The sequence below is a fragment of the Lotus japonicus genome, chromosome 4, assembly GCF_012489685.1.
Source record: "Lotus japonicus ecotype B-129 chromosome 4, LjGifu_v1.2".
NCBI classification, from domain to species: Eukaryota; Viridiplantae; Streptophyta; class Magnoliopsida; order Fabales; family Fabaceae; genus Lotus; species Lotus japonicus.
In genome coordinates this window covers 13,508,353-13,533,955 of record NC_080044.1, presented here as the reverse complement: position 1 = coordinate 13,533,955, position 25,603 = coordinate 13,508,353, and the positions used below count along the sequence as shown (strand labels likewise).

Below are 25,603 nucleotides of genomic sequence, written 5' to 3'. Positions count from 1 at the left end.
TCTCACAAGAGACACCACCATGGGTGGCCAAATGACGGAGGAGGAGATGCAAGCCCATATCGAGGCAAGAATCCAAGAGGGGATCACCCTCCGATTATTTGAACAAGAAGTTGAGAATGCCAACCGGTCTCTTCGGGAACTCACTTCGGCTACCATGAGTTATGACTATCCCGGGAGCATTGTCTTTCCCGAGGGAGTGGGAAACTTTAAGTTGAGACCGGCATTCATCAACTTGGTGAGTCAAAACCAATATGGTGGAGGTACTTTGGAAGATCCACATGCTCACATGGAGAGGTTCATCCGGAATTGCAACACTTACCGTGTGAACAATGTTCCGACGGATGCAATTCGGTTGAGCTTGTTTCCATTTTCTTTGAAGGATGCAGCTGAGGAATGGCTGAATTCACAGCCTCAAGGGAGCTTCACTACTTGGGAAGACCTAGCAGAAAAATTCACAACAAGGTTCTTCCCAAGAGCTCTTTTGAGGAAGTTGAAAAAAGACATTATGAATTTTGTGCAAACCACTGAGGAAAATCTCTATGAAGCTTGAGAGCGCTTCAAGAAGCTATTGAGGAAATGTCTTCAACACAATCTCACCCAAGCTGAATTGGTTGCAACATTTTATGATGGTCTACAATACTCTTGGAGGTTTGGCCTAGATGCGGCTTCAAATGGGGAGTTCGATGCTCTTCCCCCACAACCGGGGTATGACTTAATAGAAAAGATGGCAGCGAGAGCCATGAACTCTGAAAATGATCGCCAAACCCGAAGGAGTAAGTTTGAAGTGGAAGCTTATGACAAGCTCTTGGCCTCCAACAAGCAACTCACCGAACAAGTGGCGGAGATTCGAATGCATATTAAGGAGACCAAGGCTATTGGTGCAAGAATGACTTGTGTGGAGTGCAAGTCTTGTGGTGGACCTCATGTTAGTAACTTGTGTACTGTCAATGCTGAGAGCAATGAAGCCAAAGCTATAGCTCAAGGAAGCATAGTTCCATCCTCAAATCATGAACCTCTTGTCCAAACACAAGTTGTTGGAAAGGTGAATTGCAAGAGGAGTTTAGAGGAGTTATTGGAGAGTTGCATCAACCGCATGAACAACAACCATAAGAACCAAGAGGCGGCTATCAAGAACTTGGAGAACCAACTTGGCCAGCTAGCCAAGCAAATGGCCGAGATACCTCAAGGTAAGTTTTCTCCCGATTCTTTAACTTTGTCTAAACAAGAGAATTTTGCTGTTGTTACCACTAGGAGTGGGAGAGTGTTACACGAGTCAAAGAAACAAGATGAGGGAGAGAAAAATGAGAAAGTACAGGAAGAATATAAGGGTGCTACGGAGAAGAGAGTGAGTGAACCTGTGAAAGCTAGAGTTGTGAGCACTCCTTCTCCTGAACTTAGTAAGATTCCATTCCCCAAGGCTTTGGTCAAGAAAAATCTGGATAAACAGTTTTCTAAGTTTTTGGAAGTTTTTAAGAAACTCCACATCAATATTCCTTTTTCTGAAGCCTTGGAGCAAATGCCTATCTATGCTAAGTTCATGAAGGATATCCTAAGTAAAAGAAGGAAGTTGAGTGAGGTTGATGAAACTATTATGATAACCGAGGAGTGTAGTGCCATTTTGCAAAGGAAAATGCCTAAGAAGAGAAGGGATCCTGGGAGTTTCACTATCCCAGTGGAGATTGAGGGGTTAACTGTTGTTGAAGCCTTGTGTGATTTGGGAGCGAGCATCAACTTGATGCCGCTTAGCATGTTTAGAAGGCTGAACTTAGGAGAGGTCACCCCGACCATGCTTTCCTTACAAATGGCGGACCGATCCCTAAAAACACCTTATGGGATCATTGAAGATGTTATGGTGAAGGTGGATAAGTATGTGTTCCCTGTGGACTTTGTGGTGCTAGACATGGAAGAGGATGCAAAGATTCCTCTCATTCTAGGCCGGCCCTTCTTAGCCACTGGTAGGGCTAAAATTGATGTTGATAAGGGTCAGCTCATTCTCAGAGTTGGTGAGGACAAGGTAAGATTTTCGGTTTTCAATTCTAATTTGCAAACTAACATTAATGATGGTTTTGTTTGTGATATGATCAAAAGCTTGTCCAGGTCTTCAAAGGAGACCCCCAAGGTAAGTGAAAAATATGTTGAGCTTAATCAAGCTCTCATCAAACTTGTTAGTGAAAACAAGTATGGGGGGTCTAAAAATGAGAATTTCCAAGCCCACATGGCCCGATTCATTAAAGATAGTCACCTTGTAGAGATGGAAGGTGTGACTAGTGATGAGCTCATGATTAAGCTCTTCCCTCACTCCTTGAAAGGGGGAGCAAGGATTTGGTACGATGGTTTAGATGATACCCTCTATTGGGAGGAGTTTTTCCAAAAGTTTTGTGCAAGGTTCCTACCTTGCTCATGTGGTAAGAAGTGTGATGGTAAGGAATTTCCTTCCTAACATCAAAGGAAGGAGAGTCCACCTAGGACTATAACTTAGGGCTGCTTGGGAGACAACCCAAGTCTTGTTTTATTTTGCTTGTTTGTTTGTTGCATTTTGCAAGGAATGAGAGCCAGAATTCTGGAAAAGGAGGTGTATCCAAGGCCTCCATGGTAATTGGTAAAGGAGGTAAACTATTTCCCTTAGTTTAGCTCATGCATTTTTGCATATTTTTCTTTTGTACTTTTATTTTTCTTTTATTCATGCATTGTTTTGTTAGAGTCGTTTTTGGGTCTTTACATCCCTATACTCACATGTTTTTGCCCGTAGTTATGCTCTCTAACATGTTGCTAGTTTTGAAAATGTTTTTGTGAATACTTGTTGTTGTTTTTGGGGATGAGTGATTGCATGTTGGGGAAGAGAGGAGGAGACTTCGGTCTTCCGAGTGTCTCTTGAGAAAGGAGTCGGTGTGAGTCCATTAAGGGTCTATCTTTGACCCTTCACCATAAAAATTCTCTGGAGGATCCTGACTCACTTGCAATTCTTGGTTCTGCGTTGATTTCACTCATAGCATGCTTAGTGATTCTTGCTTTATTCTTGAGACTTGTAGGATTTCTTGAGACTCTGAATTCGTTGTTTGAACATTGCCCTTAGTTGCCCCATTTGAGCTTAATTGGAGAATCTTGTTGTAGCCAAGTTTGGGATGGATGTTTTGGTTGGAATATTGGGGGAGTGATGGTCCTTGTTGTGTTGTATGGAGCTGGAAAAATAAGAAATAGTCTCTTGCCCCAAAGGAAGAAAAAACAGTGAAAAAAAAAAGAAAGAAAAAGAACTCCTAACCAAAAGTTGGAGTTGAAAAAAAGAAAAAAAAAAAGGGGGTTTGAAAAGGTGGGTGCAAGAGACTTGTGCAAAAAAAAAAAGTGTGTTGTAAGCTCCGGGGTTAACAGAAGAGGACCACACTCAATGTGCTTGAAAGCCTAGTTTTCCCTTAGGGACCAACCACCATCATGTTTTACCTAGCCAATGTTTCAACCCTTTTTGAAGTCTCTTTGAATATTTGCATGCTAAATCTTTGTTGCTCTTGAGTGAATGACATTCAGGACCTATGAACTTGTTGGCGTGCTTAGTGCACTAAATTAACATCTCATCCTAGGATTCTTAGTTCTATATGTTTCTCATGAATGGACTCTACACTCTTCTCTTTTCAAAAGATGCATGAAGTAGGTTGTTGGGTCTTTCTCTTGGAACTAGCTGTGGTTACTTTGTCCCCCTGTTTTTGTGAAGTATTCCTTGTTGAGAGCACTTGTTTAGGAGCATTTCTTGCGCTTGAGGGCAAGCGAGTGTTATTTACGCTCGAGGACGAGCTGCCGTTGAGTATAGTGGTGTGATGACCCTATTTTAGTAGTGTTTTTAGGGTCATTTCTTTGTGTGTTTTGAGTCTTTTTGTTGAGTCTCATGTAGTGTTTCATGCATTCTCATGCATTTTTATCTTTTCTTTAGTCTTTATTTTGCTTTGGTAATTTAGTAGTTTTATAGGGAGTTTTCTTGCATTTTGAGTAAAGTTTAGGTCTTGCATGGTTTTATTGTGTTAATTGAAGGATTTCATGTGCTAATAAGCTTTTTGAGCTTCTAGAATTTTCCTTGGCTTGTTGGTTAAGTTTCAGATCAGGAACTGGAGAAGAAAGAAGGCCAATAAGCATGGAATTGATGGAAAACTTAAAGAGGATTGAAAAGAGGAGTTTCAGAAGCCAAAAAGCCCTTTTCAGGCGAGCTTAAGCGCCTAGGCGCTGGGGAATGGGCGCCTAGGCGCCAATTGGGTCCAGAGAGCATGTTTTTACATGCAATTGGCGCTCAGGCGCTCTGAATTGGCGCCTGAGCGCCCAGACTCGACCTGTTTGCCTATAAATAGGCTTTTTGCCATTTCTTTTGTACCTTTTGTCATTTTTATCATTTTGTTTCATAAGTTAGAAGAGAGAGCTCGAGTTCTGAAGCTTTGGGAGCTTTCCCTAGGTCTCATGTTCCAGGTTTTATCTTCATTTTCTAGCATGGATTTCATAGCCATGTTTGGCTAAAAACCCCTTTTGCTTTGGGTTCTTTGTAAGACTTTGAATGTTTTAGCTATCAATCCTTTTCTATTCATGATGTTCTGAGTAAACCCTTGAATCTCACTTCTATGCTTTATCTTTCAAGCTTGAATGCATGCTAGCTTCTTACTTTTCTATAATCATAACGATAGTTTGTTATAGAATTGGGACTTGTTGTGAGATTACTCCTTCTATACTTGCTACTAGGAATAGAGGAAGGGTTGGGGTTTGTTGGCCTGATTTGTATGCTTAGTGCTTCTAGCAAATTTTTAGGTTATCAAGGAATTGAATCTAACTTTTGATTAGAAAGGGTTTTCTTTACGAGGCATCGATAGATGACTATCTAGGCTAGAACATCAAGGAGAGTCTCAGGATTAATTGAATAGGAAGGTTTGCTAAAACTGAATTTGTTGAGCAAGAACCCAAGGCAATCTCATCTCTGAATTTCAATCGCTTTATTACTTGATCACTTGTCTTTTTACAAACTCAAGAAACAATCAACCTTTAAAACTGAATTTTACTCGCTTTCCTATCATGAACTTGAGGCTTAAACTGAATTGCCACACCAATTCCCTGTGGTTCGATAAATTAAAACCGGGTAGATTCTGTACACTTGCAGATTGACCAACAAGTTTTTGGCGCCGTTGCCGGGGAATTGTTTGCGGTTTTTGGTTTAAGTTTTTAGTTTGTGGTTTTATTTTTTGTTATTATCTTTGTCTAGAATTGGTGCTACTAATCTTTCTCTGTTTAGTATCAAACTTTCAGGCTACTCTCACAAGAGACACCACCATGGGTGGCCAAATGACGGAGGAGGAGATGCAAGCCCATATCGAGGCAAGAATCCAAGAGGGGATCACCCTCCGATTATTTGAACAAGAAGTTGAGAATGCCAACCGGTCTCTTCGGGAACTCACTTCGGCTACCATGAGTTATGACTATCCCGGGAGCATTGTCTTTCCCGAGGGAGTGGGAAACTTTAAGTTGAGACCGGCATTCATCAACTTGGTGAGTCAAAACCAATATGGTGGAGGTACTTTGGAAGATCCACATGCTCACATGGAGAGGTTCATCCGGAATTGCAACACTTACCGTGTGAACAATGTTCCGACGGATGCAATTCGGTTGAGCTTGTTTCCATTTTCTTTGAAGGATGCAGCTGAGGAATGGCTGAATTCACAGCCTCAAGGGAGCTTCACTACTTGGGAAGACCTAGCAGAAAAATTCACAACAAGGTTCTTCCCAAGAGCTCTTTTGAGGAAGTTGAAAAAAGACATTATGAATTTTGTGCAAACCACTGAGGAAAATCTCTATGAAGCTTGAGAGCGCTTCAAGAAGCTATTGAGGAAATGTCTTCAACACAATCTCACCCAAGCTGAATTGGTTGCAACATTTTATGATGGTCTACAATACTCTTGGAGGTTTGGCCTAGATGCGGCTTCAAATGGGGAGTTCGATGCTCTTCCCCCACAACCGGGGTATGACTTAATAGAAAAGATGGCAGCGAGAGCCATGAACTCTGAAAATGATCGCCAAACCCGAAGGAGTAAGTTTGAAGTGGAAGCTTATGACAAGCTCTTGGCCTCCAACAAGCAACTCACCGAACAAGTGGCGGAGATTCGAATGCATATTAAGGAGACCAAGGCTATTGGTGCAAGAATGACTTGTGTGGAGTGCAAGTCTTGTGGTGGACCTCATGTTAGTAACTTGTGTACTGTCAATGCTGAGAGCAATGAAGCCAAAGCTATAGCTCAAGGAAGCATAGTTCCATCCTCAAATCATGAACCTCTTGTCCAAACACAAGTTGTTGGAAAGGTGAATTGCAAGAGGAGTTTAGAGGAGTTATTGGAGAGTTGCATCAACCGCATGAACAACAACCATAAGAACCAAGAGGCGGCTATCAAGAACTTGGAGAACCAACTTGGCCAGCTAGCCAAGCAAATGGCCGAGATACCTCAAGGTAAGTTTTCTCCCGATTCTTTAACTTTGTCTAAACAAGAGAATTTTGCTGTTGTTACCACTAGGAGTGGGAGAGTGTTACACGAGTCAAAGAAACAAGATGAGGGAGAGAAAAATGAGAAAGTACAGGAAGAATATAAGGGTGCTACGGAGAAGAGAGTGAGTGAACCTGTGAAAGCTAGAGTTGTGAGCACTCCTTCTCCTGAACTTAGTAAGATTCCATTCCCCAAGGCTTTGGTCAAGAAAAATCTGGATAAACAGTTTTCTAAGTTTTTGGAAGTTTTTAAGAAACTCCACATCAATATTCCTTTTTCTGAAGCCTTGGAGCAAATGCCTATCTATGCTAAGTTCATGAAGGATATCCTAAGTAAAAGAAGGAAGTTGAGTGAGGTTGATGAAACTATTATGATAACCGAGGAGTGTAGTGCCATTTTGCAAAGGAAAATGCCTAAGAAGAGAAGGGATCCTGGGAGTTTCACTATCCCAGTGGAGATTGAGGGGTTAACTGTTGTTGAAGCCTTGTGTGATTTGGGAGCGAGCATCAACTTGATGCCGCTTAGCATGTTTAGAAGGCTGAACTTAGGAGAGGTCACCCCGACCATGCTTTCCTTACAAATGGCGGACCGATCCCTAAAAACACCTTATGGGATCATTGAAGATGTTATGGTGAAGGTGGATAAGTATGTGTTCCCTGTGGACTTTGTGGTGCTAGACATGGAAGAGGATGCAAAGATTCCTCTCATTCTAGGCCGGCCCTTCTTAGCCACTGGTAGGGCTAAAATTGATGTTGATAAGGGTCAGCTCATTCTCAGAGTTGGTGAGGACAAGGTAAGATTTTCGGTTTTCAATTCTAATTTGCAAACTAACATTAATGATGGTTTTGTTTGTGATATGATCAAAAGCTTGTCCAGGTCTTCAAAGGAGACCCCCAAGGTAAGTGAAAAATATGTTGAGCTTAATCAAGCTCTCATCAAACTTGTTAGTGAAAACAAGTATGGGGGGTCTAAAAATGAGAATTTCCAAGCCCACATGGCCCGATTCATTAAAGATAGTCACCTTGTAGAGATGGAAGGTGTGACTAGTGATGAGCTCATGATTAAGCTCTTCCCTCACTCCTTGAAAGGGGGAGCAAGGATTTGGTACGATGGTTTAGATGATACCCTCTATTGGGAGGAGTTTTTCCAAAAGTTTTGTGCAAGGTTCCTACCTTGCTCATGTGGTAAGAAGTGTGATGGTAAGGAATTTCCTTCCTAACATCAAAGGAAGGAGAGTCCACCTAGGACTATAACTTAGGGCTGCTTGGGAGACAACCCAAGTCTTGTTTTATTTTGCTTGTTTGTTTGTTGCATTTTGCAAGGAATGAGAGCCAGAATTCTGGAAAAGGAGGTGTATCCAAGGCCTCCATGGTAATTGGTAAAGGAGGTAAACTATTTCCCTTAGTTTAGCTCATGCATTTTTGCATATTTTTCTTTTGTACTTTTATTTTTCTTTTATTCATGCATTGTTTTGTTAGAGTCGTTTTTGGGTCTTTACATCCCTATACTCACATGTTTTTGCCCGTAGTTATGCTCTCTAACATGTTGCTAGTTTTGAAAATGTTTTTGTGAATACTTGTTGTTGTTTTTGGGGATGAGTGATTGCATGTTGGGGAAGAGAGGAGGAGACTTCGGTCTTCCGAGTGTCTCTTGAGAAAGGAGTCGGTGTGAGTCCATTAAGGGTCTATCTTTGACCCTTCACCATAAAAATTCTCTGGAGGATCCTGACTCACTTGCAATTCTTGGTTCTGCGTTGATTTCACTCATAGCATGCTTAGTGATTCTTGCTTTATTCTTGAGACTTGTAGGATTTCTTGAGACTCTGAATTCGTTGTTTGAACATTGCCCTTAGTTGCCCCATTTGAGCTTAATTGGAGAATCTTGTTGTAGCCAAGTTTGGGATGGATGTTTTGGTTGGAATATTGGGGGAGTGATGGTCCTTGTTGTGTTGTATGGAGCTGGAAAAATAAGAAATAGTCTCTTGCCCCAAAGGAAGAAAAAACAGTGAAAAAAAAAGAAAGAAAAAGAACTCCTAACCAAAAGTTGGAGTTGAAAAAAAGAAAAAAAAAAGGGGGTTTGAAAAGGTGGGTGCAAGAGACTTGTGCAAAAAAAAAAAGTGTGTTGTAAGCTCCGGGGTTAACAGAAGAGGACCACACTCAATGTGCTTGAAAGCCTAGTTTTCCCTTAGGGACCAACCACCATCATGTTTTACCTAGCCAATGTTTCAACCCTTTTTGAAGTCTCTTTGAATATTTGCATGCTAAATCTTTGTTGCTCTTGAGTGAATGACATTCAGGACCTATGAACTTGTTGGCGTGCTTAGTGCACTAAATTAACATCTCATCCTAGGATTCTTAGTTCTATATGTTTCTCATGAATGGACTCTACACTCTTCTCTTTTCAAAAGATGCATGAAGTAGGTTGTTGGGTCTTTCTCTTGGAACTAGCTGTGGTTACTTTGTCCCCCTGTTTTTGTGAAGTATTCCTTGTTGAGAGCACTTGTTTGGGAGCATTTCTTGCGCTTGAGGGCAAGCGAGTGTTATTTACGCTCGAGGACGAGCTGCCGTTGAGTATAGTGGTGTGATGACCCTATTTTAGTAGTGTTTTTAGGGTCATTTCTTTGTGTGTTTTGAGTCTTTTTGTTGAGTCTCATGTAGTGTTTCATGCATTCTCATGCATTTTTATCTTTTCTTTAGTCTTTATTTTGCTTTGGTAATTTAGTAGTTTTATAGGGAGTTTTCTTGCATTTTGAGTAAAGTTTAGGTCTTGCATGGTTTTATTGTGTTAATTGAAGGATTTCATGTGCTAATAAGCTTTTTGAGCTTCTAGAATTTTCCTTGGCTTGTTGGTTAAGTTTCAGATCAGGAACTGGAGAAGAAAGAAGGCCAATAAGCATGGAATTGATGGAAAACTTAAAGAGGATTGAAAAGAGGAGTTTCAGAAGCCAAAAAGCCCTTTTCAGGCGAGCTTAAGCGCCTAGGCGCTGGGGAATGGGCGCCTAGGCGCCAATTGGGTCCAGAGAGCATGTTTTTACATGCAATTGGCGCTCAGGCGCTCTGAATTGGCGCCTGAGCGCCCAGACTCGACCTGTTTGCCTATAAATAGGCTTTTTGCCATTTCTTTTGTACCTTTTGTCATTTTTATCATTTTGTTTCATAAGTTAGAAGAGAGAGCTCGAGTTCTGAAGCTTTGGGAGCTTTCCCTAGGTCTCATGTTCCAGGTTTTATCTTCATTTTCTAGCATGGATTTCATAGCCATGTTTGGCTAAAAACCCCTTTTGCTTTGGGTTCTTTGTAAGACTTTGAATGTTTTAGCTATCAATCCTTTTCTATTCATGATGTTCTGAGTAAACCCTTGAATCTCACTTCTATGCTTTATCTTTCAAGCTTGAATGCATGCTAGCTTCTTACTTTTCTATAATCATAACGATAGTTTGTTATAGAATTGGGACTTGTTGTGAGATTACTCCTTCTATACTTGCTACTAGGAATAGAGGAAGGGTTGGGGTTTGTTGGCCTGATTTGTATGCTTAGTGCTTCTAGCAAATGTTTAGGTTATCAAGGAATTGAATCTAACTTTTGATTAGAAAGGGTTTTCTTTACGAGGCATCGATAGATGACTATCTAGGCTAGAACATCAAGGAGAGACTCAGGATTAATTGAATAGGAAGGTTTGCTAAAACTGAATTTGTTGAGCAAGAACCCAAGGCAATCTCATCTCTGAATTTCAATCGCTTTATTACTTGATCACTTGTCTTTTTACAAACTCAAGAAACAATCAACCTTTAAAACTGAATTTTACTCGCTTTCCTATCGTGAACTTGAGGCTTAAACTGAATTGCCACACCAATTCCCTGTGGTTCGATAAATTAAAACCGGGTAGATTCTGTACACTTGCAGATTGACCAACAATGACTGTAACAGAAATTGCTCGTTTGAAATTACTCTAAATAAGAATATTCTGTTTGCAATTGGATGGAGAATAACGGAAGGACCCAATTGTCACATCTTGATTTTTGGTGTACCAAAATTGCTCATTTTAAACAAAAGGGATTAAAATTGCTCAAGGGGTATAGATCAGGGACGAAAAGTGCAGTTAAGTCTTTCCTAAAAAAACAAAATATAATTCATGATGATGATATCATTCATATGAAAAATATTATTTAATTTTTTACTATATACATTCTTTTAATTTTTAAAGTATAGTTTTTTACTATATACATTCTTATATTTTTAATGTATACTTTTTCATCTTATTAATTGACTCATTAAAATATTTAATATCATTTAATAAAAAACCTTATATTGAGTTTTTAAAAATATTTAATATATTTAATAAAAATCCTTATATTGATTTTATAAAAATATTTAATATAATTTAATAAAAATCCTTATATTGATTTTTTTAAGCCATGAATCAACAATATAGAAACCCCTCTAGTGCCCCAACCATGACACCCCCATTTCAATTCTCTTGTACACCTAGCAACAATGTTAGAAGAAAAGGGAGTAAACATTCTCATGGTGTCATTGGCCTACCAAGGCCACCTTAACCCCATGTTAAAGTTCGCCAAATGCCTCATTTCAAAGGGCATTAATGTCACCATCGCCACCACAGAAAATGGTGGTCCCCTCCTGCTCAAGCACGCTACTACTACTACAAGTGATGCTTCCAACAACTCAAAAATCAAACTTGAGTTCTTCTCAGATGGTCTCACCATCGGTTTCGACCGCATGGCCACCACTGAAAAAATGATCAAAACCATCCAGGAAGAAGGTGCCAAGAATTTATCCACACTCATCACCAATCTCACCAAGGTTCAGAATCAGAACTTTTCTTGTGTGATCATCAGCCCCTTTGTTCCTTGGGCTGTAGATGTAATTTCAGAACATGGAATCCCATGTGCAATGCTCTGGATCCAAGCTTCCACCCTTTACTCCATCTACTGTCGTTACTTCAACAACACCGACTCATTTCCCTGCTTGGATGACCCTAATGAGAAAGTGAAGCTACCTGGGCTTCCCGAATTTGAGGTGAAATACCTTCCTTCTTTTCTCCTTCCTTCAAGCTCTCCCTATTACCGTCAAGTTTTTGTGGATATTTACCAAGCTTTAGGTAAGGTGAAATGGGTTTTAGGTACATCGTTTTATGAAATTGAGGAGGAGATAGTGAAATCCATGGATTCTCTCACCCCTATTTATCCAATTGGACCATTGGTATCACCTTTTATTTTGGGAGAAAGGGAAATTAGTGATGTGAGTGTGGATATGTGGAATGCGGAGGATTCATGCATGGATTGGCTTAACAAAAAGTCACCCAAAACAGTTATCTATATTTCATTTGGTAGCCTGATTGTGTTGTCTCAAAAGCAGATGGATAACATCGCCAAGGCTTTGAAGAATTACAACAAGGACTTCTTATGGGTGGTGAAGCCACCAGATGGTGAAGCTAGAAAGAAGGGTGGTGCAGGTGAGTTGAGTGCTGAGTTTTTGAAGGAAACTGAAGGGAAGGGTTTGGCGGTGAAGTGGTGCAACCAGGAGAAGGTTCTGATGCACCCCGCGGTGGGTTGTTTTGTGAGCCACTGTGGGTGGAACTCCATTCTTGAGACGCTGGTTGCCGGAGTGCCTGTCGTGGCGTGTCCTTATTGGACGGATCAGCCAACGAATGCGATGCTGGTCACAAATGTTTTTAAGAATGGGGTGAACGTGAATTATGGGAAAGATGGGGTGGCTAGTACTGAGGAGATTGAGAAGTGTATTTGGGATGTCATGGAAGGCCCGAGCTCTGGAGAGATTAAGAAAAGGGTCGTGGAAATCAAAGAATCGGCGAGGAAAACATTGCAGGAAGGTGGTAGTTCTAATGAGAATATCAATCGATTTCTCAATGAGTTGATTGTAGGGAATCAAGCTAGGGTTTAAGACTTTTTTTGGAGGTGGGCATGAGTAATGAGCTCTTTTGTTTTGACTAGGAAGTTGTGACAGGAGGAATCAATAGTTCATGTGTACTAGTGGGTCGGTTTTGGTTCAATAATGATTTACGATTTATGTTATGCTTGAAAGTAGGGTTTTATCTGATTGTTAGATATAAAGATCAAATTTATGACATGATAATCATATGAAATAACTTAGATGTTTCTATAGTGATTAACTATAGTGGCAGCTCATCCTATCTTTTAATTAAGAAGTTTGGGTTTGTTATTTGCTCATAGGAATGACATTTGTATCATGCCATGTCAATTAAACAATATACGGATATGACATTTGTATTACACTACTGATTTTTTAATTGACATGATACAATTTTATTCGGGGGACAGAGAATGAGGCATCATTTGAAGATAATATCAATTTTGATCGCATAATGCGAGAACCACACCGACCAACTAGGGAATTAATTAATGAGTTAAAATTTTAAATTCAAAAAAATAATAATTAATGAGATATAAAAATTTAATAGATAATTAGCTAGATGATAATTTTCAAGAAATCAAAAATATTAATTTTAGTTTTTAATTCTCTTGTCAACCTTAAACGTAAAAACTTAAGTTCTCGTAGGATAGTTCAAGTGGTAGGAGCTAGGGGGCGTATAGATTGGGTAGGGGGAGGTCTAGTGATCGATTCCTAGCAGGTGCAATTTATCTTTCTGATGTACAAAAAAAACGTAAAAACTTAAGAGATGTACTATTTTCATATGTAAATATAAAATTAAAATTTTCTAAAATTTACATTAATGACAATAGTAACTAGTTGCTAATCATTTTCCTAATTAGTTTTATTAATTATAAAACCTCTTATACATATTAATAAAATAAAATATTAAATATCAAAATTAGAAAAAATATTATTCTCAATTTCTTATGGAAAATAATCAAAATTAATCAATTTTTTTAAATAAAAATTAATCAAATTAAACTTAATAATTTTACTAAATGTAATAAATATGTTAAGTATTAAAATTAATCAATGACACATATCGATCTGTAAGTATATATCATAGAAAAAAATTAAGAATTTTGAATGACATTATTGTTGAAAGATAATTTACCACTGTACATTTGATGCACCGCCACCAGATTGGGTTGCTCTGCATGTTGATGGAAGCTTTCACCGTCCCTCCTCTGTTATGAGCTGTGGGGATCTCCTTCGAGATCAGAATGGAACTTGGATTGAAGGTTTTGCGAGCTATGAAGGTGTGGGAGAGGTTTTCCTGGCAGAATTACTTGTTGTCATTAGAGGGCTATGATAAGTGCCAAATTTACCTGGTTTTCTATATTAATTTGGGTACTTATCTGTTATAAATGTGTAAGTTATCTTTCAAATTATCTCTCAAATAGGTCAATTTAGTAAGTAGATAGTTTTTATATAGATATTATGTAAGATTGATAAGTGCCATATTTTCCTAGTTTTCATACACATTTTAGGCACTTATCTCAAGTGGTTTATGAGAAATCCCTATTAGTTTCTCTCATCTTGATTGGAATTTGTTATTTGATTGAGAGTTAAGCTCAAATGTGTTTTATGACTGATTATATTCTCAAGTTTTGATGTAGGGTCTAAGTTCTCAAGGAAAAAGACATATTTTTATGAGACTTAGAGAATTTCTGGATCAGCGGGGTGCCCAGCGCTTGTCAGTAGCCGCCCAGCGCTTAGGGCGGTTACAAAAACCCAACCTTGAAGTAACTGGGCGCCCAGCGCCCATAAAGGGCCGCCCAGCACTCTGGACAGATGTAAAGTTCATTATAAAAGGATTTTCTTCATTTTCAGAGAGGGAACTCGATTTTGGAGAGAAAAAAAAGAGAGAAGAACAGAACCAGAGTTGAGAGAAAGGAAACCCACGAAGGAAGGAAGAGTTCTCGCACCCTCCGTCGAGCTGGGGACACGCCGACGACGGCACAGATCATCTCCTTCTTCTCCGTTCTTTTTGTAAGCTTTAGAGCATCCATGGAAATGGATAGCTAACTATCTTTGGTTGGGGTTGGATGTAGTCTTTTATCTTAAATGTATCCATCTTGATTCTCATGTATAAATTCATGTTTCTATGTGTTGATTTCAATGATCTATCTTGCTCTTAATGTTTGTTTTAGAATGATCAACTAAAACTTGTTCTTGGGTTTGATTAAGTAGTGGAAACTAGTTACTTGAATCTGAAATAGATAGGATCATCTAGTGATTTTAGTTCTAGGAATGGAATTAATTTCATTAGTCAAGTAACATCTAATCTTAATACAACTTGTTTTCTTAATTATTCAAGGGATTGATGGTTAGAAAGTGAGTTGAATGATCCTTTTTATGAGGGAACTATGAAAAGGATAAGAAATGATGTGATGATATTCAACATAGGAAGTAATTTATATATGAAATCATAAGGATACTGAAGAGTTAATCGGCGAAATCCAATTCCAACCGTTTTCTCCGCTTGTTTACAAACCGTTTTATTACCACCTTCTTCTAGTTTTGCAACTTAGTTTAAAACAACCAACCAAATGTTTCTTGAACTCTTTTCTTAAGTAATTTAGCTAAAGAACGACATTGTATTTCCAATTCCTTGAGGACGATAAAAACCCTTTACTGTGCTACAATTGAATCTTGAAAGGGATTTGAAAGTAGTTGTGGTAAAAACCTTTCAACAAAGATATGTTAGTTTTATCATTTAGACTCTTTGGTTTTTATTGTAGAAGAAAAGTCAAGAAGATCCAACCATTTGAAGATCAAAAGGGCTAAAAATATTGAAGTTCGCTTAAGCCAAAAGTTGTCTCGCTTAAGCCAAACTACATGGTAGTAGCAGTGGCAGATATATTGAACTTCGCTTAAGCCAAATGTTTCCTCGCTTAAGCCAAATTACATGGCAGTAGCAGTGGTTCTGGAAGGCAATTCGACTTAAGCGAGAAATGGTCTCGCTTAAGCCAAAGACCTTACCTAACGTGAAGAAACCTGCTCGCTTAAGCGACACCTTCACCAGCTTAAGCGAGATTGTTGTCCTGTTTTCTAAAAAGCTCGACCATATCAGAATTGAAGTATATTTGGATCAATTTTGGACCTTTGAGAGAGAAAACTGCAGAGAGAAGAAGGAGAGGAACTTTGGGAGCTATGGTCCACCATCCATCGTGCCGGAGACACACCGAGGACGGCACGAGTCGCCGCTTTCACCTTAGTTTACTCTTGTAAGCTTTGTAAGCAATCAATGGATATGGGTTGCTAAGTTTCTTTGTTGGATTTGGATGTAACCTTTAACTATGACTTGTTCTTCTTGATTTCTATATGAAAATATCGTTTCTATTACATGATTCAATGGTTTTCTCTTGTTCTTAATGCTATGTTTTAGTTTGCGCACCTAGAACATATCGCTTGATTTGGCGTAAGAGCGGAAGCTACAACGTCTAGAGTTCGACCTAGAGTTAATCATCTAATAAATCCAATTGCGAGGAATAGTGTTAGGTTTGTTAGTCCCTTAAACATATGAGCTTAAAGATAACTTAGCTTTTCTATGCATGTGAGGAATCAATGTTTAGGAAAGAAAGTTATAGATATCCACTCATGTGAGGAATCAATGAAGTAGGGTCGAAATGGTGTAGATGAATCATGGATAGGAATGAATATTCATATAGAATCATAGGACACTAATAGTTAAACGGTGAACTCCAAGTTCAACAGTTTTCTCATCTTGATATCCAATCGTTTTACTCTCGCTTTGTTTAATTTGAATGTGTTTTGGTCACCGAAATAATTATCAACCTTTTGAAAATCTATTGCTTGAGTAATTTTACTAGAGAACGAAATTTGTATTAGCAATTCCCTGCGGATACGACAAAAACCCTATGCTATACTGCAATTGAATCTTGAAGGATTCTAAAGTGGTTCGGTGTAGAAAAATCTTTCAACAGGCTACAAATGGCTTGGGGAAAAGGCATCTGTAGGCTCATCTGTACCTCTTATTGCTTAGATGTGGTTAAGGTTCTTGCTAACAACAGATCCCTCCATCTTTATTCCTATGCAACTTAGCTAGCAGAGGCCAAGTTTCTTCTTCATCAGGAGTGGAACGTAACCATTCAGCATGCTCCGCACGAAAGAAATAAACTTGCTGATGCTCTAGCAAAGATGGGATTTAGGCTTAGAGTAGGCTACTCTTCTTGGGATACTCCTTCTACTGAGGTTGCCCCGCTTGTGGGGTGTGGCTAGTCTTGGTTTTTCCTGTTTTATGTGTTTTCTTTTTCTGTCTTTAAACTTTCCCATGCACCAAAAAAAAATCTCAAGACTAAATTGTAGTATAGTAAAGGGTTTTGTCGTATCTATACGAAGGTGTAATACTTACGTCGTTCAATAGTTAACAATCTTAAATGATGGTTTCACAAGGAGATTGATTTTTGTCTGAACATAAAAATAAATGAAGAGTAAGTAAACTAACGGAGAAACAATAGGTAAGAGAATTTGTTGGGATTAGATTTCATTATTTGACATTTTTTCCATTCTAGTGATTCAAATACAAACCGAACCTAAGAATATGATTCATCTACACCCGTTCAATCATACTTCATCGATGTCTCACGTGAGTGGATAGAAATAACTCTCTAATCCTAAACATTGATGTCTTACATGATTAAGAAATATAGTTATCATGAAGTTTAGGTGTTTAAGTGACTAACAAACCTAACTCTATGTCTAGAAATTAAGACTATTAGGTGATTAACTATAGTTCGGACTCAAAACGTTGTAGCTTCCGCTCACAAGTCAAATCAAGCAAAATACCCTAGGTGATCAATCTAGGATATAACATGAAGATCAAAAGAAAACCACTAAATCATAGACAAAGTGCTTGCTTTATATTGAAGAGAATTACATATAATACATAAGTATCAAAATAACTACATCTAACCCCAACAAAGAGATTAGTTATCCATTTCCATGGATAGCTTTAAGATCATGAAGAAGAACTGAAGACTAAGATATGTCTCGTCGTTGAATCCGGCACCCAAGCTTCCTCTCCAGCCTCCTAAGTTTTCTCCCTTGTTTCTTTCTCTAAAAGTGATCTATTTTCTCTTCTGAATATATTAGATAGATCTGAACGTGGCTTTTATAATACGATTCTGCAACTTTTATGCTTAAACTCAACCACTTCTGGCTTAAGCCAAAAGGTTTCTTCAAGGCTAGGTAACTATTTTGGCTTAAACACAAACAAATATGGCTTAAGCCAAAATCTCAATCATCACTTCTCTTTTTCGATCTCATGAACTTTTGGGCTTAAGCCATCTCATGAACTTTTGGGCTTAAGCCAACTCCACTGTCTCTTCTTTAGCTCTTCTTTATCTTAAGCCATAATTTCTTGGCTTAAGCTAAAATCTTCAATTTGGGCTATGATCTTCCTTTGCTTCGATCCCTTTGATCTTTATACTACAAACAAAAGCAAAAGATTTAATACTTATCACAATCATATTTACTATAGTATCTATATAAAAACTAAATATCTACTATTCTAACCTATTGAGACATAATTTGAGAGATATTTTTCACATATAGAATGAATAAGTGCTAAAATCAACATTGGAAATTGAGTAAATTTCGCACTTATCAACTCCCTAAAACATAGAACTTTGTTTGCCCTGAAACAAAAGGTATTGATCACAAAAATGTATATACAAAGGTTTCCTAGAAGCATTGTTTATGAACCACTTTCACAACATTCTAACTTTCTATGATTTCACAAACTTTTCTTTTCCACTTCAAATCCAAATACGTATGCCCATTAAAATTATCATAACATTGATACTTATGCAAACTCAATATTCACTCATGAGACAATCACATTCCAATGTCCTTCACCCATGGAATTCCTCAACTTCCATTCAATTCTCATAGAATTTAATCGTAAGGCAAGTGTTTCACACAAAATCGACCATTGAATCACAACAACTCAAATTTTCTGCTTGTCTCAACACTTATCAAAACTGTATGGTCAATGAAGGATCACTAAGGTCTTTCAAGATTGTAATGTAGCCAGGTTCCCAAAGGAATTTTTTTTTCTGGATATACAAACACTTTTCATTCAAGAGAGAAACACACAAGGAATTTTATAACAATACATGAAGCCTCTCACTATTCTCTCATTATAATGAACCACACACCCTTTTCTTTTAATCCATTCCTCATTCCTTCATCTTTCTTTCTTCTTCTTTTTTTGGTTTTTAGTTTTGTGTTTTTTTCTCTCAAGAATTGATAAATTGAGAAATTCTAAGAAAAATACCAAAAACCTCTAATCTCCCTGAACCCATGCAATCCCATCATGAATGCTCTCTTGACATAAAAAATAAGGAAAATACATTGTTTTTCTTTTAAGATAGGGATCAAGTACAAGAACAATCATTTTTTCAATTTTTGGCTCAAGTGAGGTAACAAAGTGATTTTCTATACAATGGTAGGCTATATGATCAAGTGAATATTTTTTTGTGACATCAGAAAGATAAATTGCACCCTCCAGAAATTGATCTTTGGACCGTTCCCACCCAACTCACATGTCTCGTATCTCTTACCACTTGAGCTACCATTTAGGGACATGTTAAGTGGATATATATATACACTAAGAAACAAGATTGCCTTGATCATTTTCCATCAATTCCATACAGTTAGAGAATGAAGTAAATTCAACTGTGCAAGACAATTCGTGACTCTCTCATGCTTTCAATTGTTTAGGCACACTCCCTCACACGATTTCAGGTTGCATTCCTTGATTTCAAAACATTTTCATGTTCTATGAATTTAATTGAACTTGCAACTACCATGTCATAATAATTGTGAGTGAAAACACAAAATCCTTCAAAGAAGCATGCTTTTCACTTTCTAAAAAACCTCATCAATCATGCATCACATTAGACTTTCATATACCATGCTCATATAAACCAGATCAGTAATTCAAATTCAACACAAGGCAAAAATGGATAACTTTAAATCCAAAACTCAGCACAAATATTAAAAACCAAGTATCTCAACCAAAACAAGTACTCAAGCCAGAGCTGAAATTCGCAAGTACTAAAAACTGAAAAAGTAAATGACAGAAATGTAAAATGAACTCTGTTATGAGGTGTTTGGTGGTTTCATCAGTCCCCAATCTCCTTAGAATCATCTTGCATCAGTTCCACCATGTGTTTCTCTGCTCTTTCCTTCTCAGCCTCTGTCTTCCCTCTTCCTCCTCCAAAGTTAGCTTGTCCGCAGGCCAAGAGCATGAGATATGAAACCTAACATTTAATCCTCTCTTCATGGGAACCAATCTACAATCAAATTCTTAGTGCAATTCTCAATTTCCAAACAATCTCATTGAACCATTAAAATGTCCACTCATCATCATTCAACCATTTTTACAAACAGTTAGAGTGAGATAAGGAAAATTTGTTCACTTCATGAAACACCTTTCAAGAGCCCATGGACTAATTAATATCATTTCTCACAATCCTCTTTCTTAGACAGTAGAGCATCAAATTGAGCACAACTTCCTCATGATCAATTTTTTTAGATCACATGCAAATATTCATTATCACATCTTTGAAAACATTTTAACAAACACCTAGGGTGCATATTTTCAACACATGAAGCATATGATCAAATTAGAATCATTTTAGTTCATGAAACATGAGTCACAGCAAAATCCAATTCTAATTCAAAGAGAAGAATAAAACCTTTCAAAACATATTGTCTTCTCATGGTCATAACCATAAATCTCAAATTTAGAACCCTATGTTTCAAAATTAAATTGAGAATGGAAATAGAGAACTTACTTGAGAAGATGTCATTACTGTTGCAGGTGAGAACAGGGGATGAGGGAAGCAGAACATGATTATGAGAGAAGGTGTGTGATTGACCGCGAGAGAAAATTGAGTGTGTGAACCGTATAAGAGAATACGATAGTGCGCAAGAGTGAAAAGAGCGAATCGTGTGTGAGTGCGTGAGTGTTTTATGTGTTAGGATGTGCTTAAGCTCTAAAAGAGTTGTGCTTAAACCCTTTGACAATTATTAAGAAGGGTTAAATGTGTTCTCCGTCCCTGAACTTTGAGCGAGATCTGATTTCCGTTCCTCGCCGGAAAATCTTCCTAGCGCCATCCTCAAACTCAATTGTTTGTACGAAAATCGTCCTTGCCGCCGATATAGCTCCAGCAGCCGTGGCCAAGTGTCCGTTTGGAGCTGATGTGGAATTTTTTTTAAAAATAAATAAATAAATAACATAATTAATTTATAATAAACCCCCCAAATCTTTCCTAATTTAATTTCTAAACCTTAATTAAAACTAACACTAACCTAACTTCTACTCCTAATTAAATCATATCAAAACCCTAATTTTCTATTGATATTGAGAAGTCTGAGAGAGAAAGAAAGTCTACAATCTCAATTCTCCAACTCTAATCCTTCATCTTCAACCATCTTCCAATTTATTCATCTTCAACCATCTTCTATCATTTTCTTCTTCTTCTTCGTCCAACCCCCACCATCCCTTACTCTCATCCCTTACTCCTAACAACACTACATCACCCAAGAATAACAAGAATAACCCATACCCACCACAATATCAACGGCGCCACCGAATGGGTGAAATATGCTTGCATCCTCCTACACCCACCATGTTTATTCTAAATCAATCATCACCAAATTCAGAGCCCTTCATCAATTGGGTTGAAAGCTTCATAATTTTGATTTGTTTCACCTTCTTCTCTTTTTTTTTTTTAGATTTTCTTGACAGATCTGTGGGGCTGGGTTTGGGTTTCTAGGTGGTGGGGGTTGTTCAATGGGGGTGAGGGTGGTGGGAGCAAGGGTGGTCGGTTTCTGCTCTGGTGGTGGGTGTCGTAGTGGTGGGTATGGGTTTCTGGGTTGGTGACCGTGGTGGTGGCTGGTGGTGGGCGAGGTTGGGGGCGGTGGTTGTCGGTGTTGAAAATGAGGTTGGGGGCTGTGGCTGAGGTTGAAGGCTGTGGCTGTGGGGCTGGGCTGTGAGTTTCTGGGTTTGGGGGGTGGCTGTGGTGTTGAGGTTGGAGGCGAGGTGGTGGGTGGGGGAAGATGAAGTTGGAGCAGTGGTTTATGCTTTAACAGATCGTGGAAAACCAACCGGTACTGGGTGTTTATGTCAATTTTAATCCAAGTTGGTAATCATGGAAATCCGACAGATCGTGGTGATTGAACCAAGGAATTGTACTAGCAGTAATTAGTCTAGTGCTTTAGAAGGTATCATTGATCTGATTGTTGTATTTGCTAAAGAAACTTTGATTCTCGCTCAAAGTAAATGGCTTAATATTTTAGTGTGGTGTTGTTGAGGTTGGAGGCGGTGGTGGGTGTGGTGATGAGTGTGGTGGGTGGGGGAAGAAGAAGATGATGAAGATTGAAGAAGGTGAAGAAGATTATGGAAAATGAGGTTGAAGATTGAAGAAAATGGACCAAAAGTGTTATTAATTAAGTCTTATTAGTTTTGGGGTTAGAAATTAAATTAGTTTAGATTTGGGGGACTTAGTTAAAATTAAATTATTTTTATTTTATTTTTTAAAAAATTACATGTCATTTCATTAAATGATGTGGCATGTCCACATAGGCCAAACGTGACACTTGGCTACGGCGGCCGGAGCTAAATCGGCGGCAAGGACGGTTTCCAAACAAAAATGTCAGTTTGAGGACGTCCATAGGAAGATTTTTCGGCGAGGGACGAAAATCAGATCTCGCTCAAAGTTCAAGGACGGAGAACACATTTAACCCTATTAAGAAAACATATACTTTATGTTTTGAGTCAAAGTTGGGCTTAAGACAAGGATGAATATGCTTAAGCCTTATGCATCCATAAAATTTCGATTTTCAAGATAAGTTTCTTCGCTTAAGCTCATGAGAATTTGGCTTAAGCCAAAGTTTTTCAACAAATGCTCACGCACTGCCAATTTTTTTTCCCCTTCAAATGGCTTAAGACAAAATATTATAGGCTTAAGCATAAAACTTATATGCAGAAATTTGATAGCAATAATAAGAGAAACTTGTCAATTTTCCCCAACAACGACACCAAATTTGTTGAAAGATAATTTATCAGTACTCTATGTTTGAATCACTCAAAACTTAATTGTAGCATTGTAAGGGGTTTTGTTGTATCCACAAAGAGGTGTAATACTTACGCCGTTCAATAGTTAACAAACTTAAATGATGGTTTCACAAAACAGATTGATTTTTATTTGAACATGAAAATTAAAAATTAATGTGGATTAGGTAAAGTTTTTTGTAAAGAGATTGGGTAAAGTTAGAGCAAGAAAATACATAGACTTGATGGGGATATATAGTAGGTATGAGTTCGGAGGATAAGAAGAATGCCTTGTAATTCTTATCCTAAAACTCTAATTTGAGAAAGGTCAGAAACTTGAGATGCAAATAAGTAACACAAAAAATGGGGGGTTTGAATTGTGTACTTGAAATTTACGTTTTAAAACTTTTGTTTATGAAAAGAATATAAGTTCTTTTATAAAAACGTTAAGTGTGACTTTTCGTAAACGGTTCAGTGCAGCGGAAGTAAATGAATAACTAAACAGAACGATCAGCACACAGAGATTTATACTGGTTCACCCTAAACGATTGTGCTACGTCCAGTACTTGGCCACCACCAAGATTTTCACTAGCAAGTATCAAGGACTTCTCCAATACAAGTATTAGACAGGACTTCTTCAAGTATTATCACGGACTTCTCCAAGTATTCTACAGGACTCCTCCTACAAGTATTGTTCAGGACTTCTCCAAAATCTTACAAAGATTTAAATCACTCTACTGGGTTTCTCTTCTTTCAAGAGTGGTGGTAGATAATTTATGGCACTGGAACTCTAAGTGTCTGGGTTCAGAATTGACTTTGGATCACTTATGAGTTCTAACAAAAGTGTAAAGAGAATAAAGAGATTTGACTCTTTTAAGGTACGAGGTTTTCTCTTTCACTTGCAGAAGTAATGGCTTGTGTTTGACACTTAATTAAGGATTTCTGCTTGAGCTTTTAATGCTTTTGAGAAGTTTGGAATGAAAGCTTGAATGCTTGTATTCTCAGAGTTGATTCTACTTTTCTTCAGATCTTCAAGAGTGTCTTAAATACTTGCTTGCTAGTGTTGTAGCCGTTGAGAGATGAGATCCAACCGTTGTATTAGCCGTTGTGAAGTAAGATCAAACCGTTGATTCAAAAGGCTTGGTTGGTAGCTTCATTTAATGTGGACTTAGAGGTAAGTCTATCCTTTAGCTATAAAGATGATATTTGTCAGCTAGTAGGTGGTGATAGACTTTGGGCTACTTTTCAGACATGAGACAATTTGCCTTGTTGGTCAGCATGCCTTTTCCTTGTTGGTCAGCATGTCTTTTGCTGAAGCAAATTGTCTTCACGTGATCTGGTTTGAATACATGCAAGTCAATTGGTTGTCTTTTGATTTGAATATTGGACAATCGGTTGTAATCAAAGGGTTAATCGTCTACTTGGCCCCTGTCTTTGCCTCGCCGTCTGAAATTAGTCCCTCCCCGGAAAATTTGCAAATCTGGGTCCTCTTGTTTGCAATAAGTCTGGAGCAGGTCCTCGCCGGAGCTCACCGGAGCCCGTAGCTCCGGCGAGTGATGATTTGGCTTGTTGACTGGATAAATGAGGCTGACGTGTCAAGGAAAAAAAATAAAAAAATAAAAAATAAATACAAATCAGTTTTAATTAATTAAAATTTCCTAATTAACCCTAATAGCTAACTAATCCCAATCAATGTCCAAATATTAATCTCTATTAACAAATCTAACATGATCTGACTAAAAAATCAATTCCCCCCAAATAAAATAAAAAAACCTAAATCAATTTGGGATTTCTCTCAGTAAACCCATATCCCAGAAAATCAGAAACCCAGAACCATGCTCTTCTTCCATCCCTATTTCTTCCTCCCTTTCCCACCCCCAATTTTTCGTTCTCTTTCTCAAAACTCAAGATTGCCTCATCCACACATGCTCTTCTTTCACTGTTTTTCCTTCTATCTCCAACCTCCCTCACCCTTCATCTTCTTCTTTGGGTGGCTGTGGGGAGTGGGTGGTTTGGGTTTCGATTGGGGTGAGGTTGGGGTTAAGGGTGGCGGTGGGGAGTGGGTGGGTATGGTGGCGGTGGGGTTGAGGTTAATGGTGGCGGTGACGTGTAGTGGAGCAGGGGAATACAGAGATTTGCTTTGAGGAGAAGAAGATAGAGAAGAAGAAGAAAGACAGTGGTGTTTGGTGGAAAGTCTTGATTCAAAGTGGAAGAAACCTCTTTCCAAAATTCTTCCAGATTCAACAACCCCATTGTTTCTTCCAAAATCTGAAAACAACCCATTATTCACAACCCCAGGTTTTTTATTCCCTTCATTGTTTCCTTTCAGTTTTTGGTTCATTTGGGGTATTTTCATCATCTGGGTTTGGTGCAGAAATGCTTTCTGCAATTCTCCTTCCATTGCATATTCTTGTTCAGTGAGAGTGAGACATTTTGCCAGAAAGAAAAAAGGGGAGAAGGAGAGATCCGCAGAGAAGGTGTGTGGAGGAAGAAAGGAAGAGATAGAGGTTGAGGGATGAAGATGATGTGGTGGAGAAGATGAAGATGATGAACTGAGATGTGGATTTGGGTTTTTTTGGGTTTAACTTCAGCAGCATGTTTTTCTTTTGGATTTGGGTTTTTAATTTAATTTAATTTTTATTAATTAAACTAGAGTTAGTTTTGTTAATTGATTTTACTTTTGTAATTAAATTTAAATTTCTGACTTGTTATTTAATTTTATTATTTTATTATTTTTTTAATCCACGTCAGCATACTTAACCCAGTCAGCAAGTCAAATCATCACTCGCCGGAGCTCCGGGCTCCGGCGAGGACCTGCTCCATACTTATTGCAAACGAGAGGACCCAGATTTGCAAATTTTCCGGGGAGGGACTAATTTCAGACGGCGAGACAAAGACATGGGCCAAGTAGACGATTAACCCTAATATATAAACAAACTATCCCTCAAGCATAAGTTTAGGTTCTACCTCCTTTTATGACACCTTACCATTTCAACTTGGTCAATATAGCTCGCTAGTTTTGCTAGATAAATTTGTTTCAATCAACTAGATATTTGATTTTGTTAGCTTATAAATTTTTATCATATTTT

General features: G+C 38.2%; 1 protein-coding gene, 1 long non-coding RNA gene and 2 other non-coding genes across 4 annotated transcripts; 1 reads left to right on the top strand and 3 right to left on the bottom strand.

The window, feature by feature from the left end:
- Window positions 1–487: 487 nt before the first annotated feature.
- LOC130716320 (small nucleolar RNA R71) lies at window positions 488–594 on the bottom strand. Its single transcript, XR_009011939.1, has one exon. It is a non-coding gene; the product is annotated as a small nucleolar RNA R71 (small nucleolar RNA).
- Window positions 595–5,760: 5,166 nt separating this feature from the next.
- Window positions 5,761–5,867, bottom strand: LOC130716319 (small nucleolar RNA R71). The gene has a single exon (XR_009011938.1). It is a non-coding gene; the product is annotated as a small nucleolar RNA R71 (small nucleolar RNA).
- A 5,117-nt stretch (window positions 5,868–10,984) lies between these two features.
- LOC130712335 (UDP-glycosyltransferase 84B2-like) lies at window positions 10,985–12,459 on the top strand. Its single transcript, XM_057562173.1, has one exon. It carries the CDS (start codon window positions 10,985–10,987, stop codon window positions 12,410–12,412), a length of 1,428 nt encoding a protein of 475 aa, XP_057418156.1. The 3' UTR covers window positions 12,413–12,459.
- Window positions 12,460–17,267: 4,808 nt separating this feature from the next.
- Window positions 17,268–22,190, bottom strand: LOC130711787 (uncharacterized). The gene is made up of 2 exons (XR_009010776.1): window positions 19,552–22,190; window positions 17,268–17,878 (listed from the first exon to the last, which is right to left on the bottom strand). It is a non-coding gene; the product is annotated as an uncharacterized LOC130711787 (long non-coding RNA).
- Between the last annotated feature and the right edge of the window lie 3,413 nt (window positions 22,191–25,603).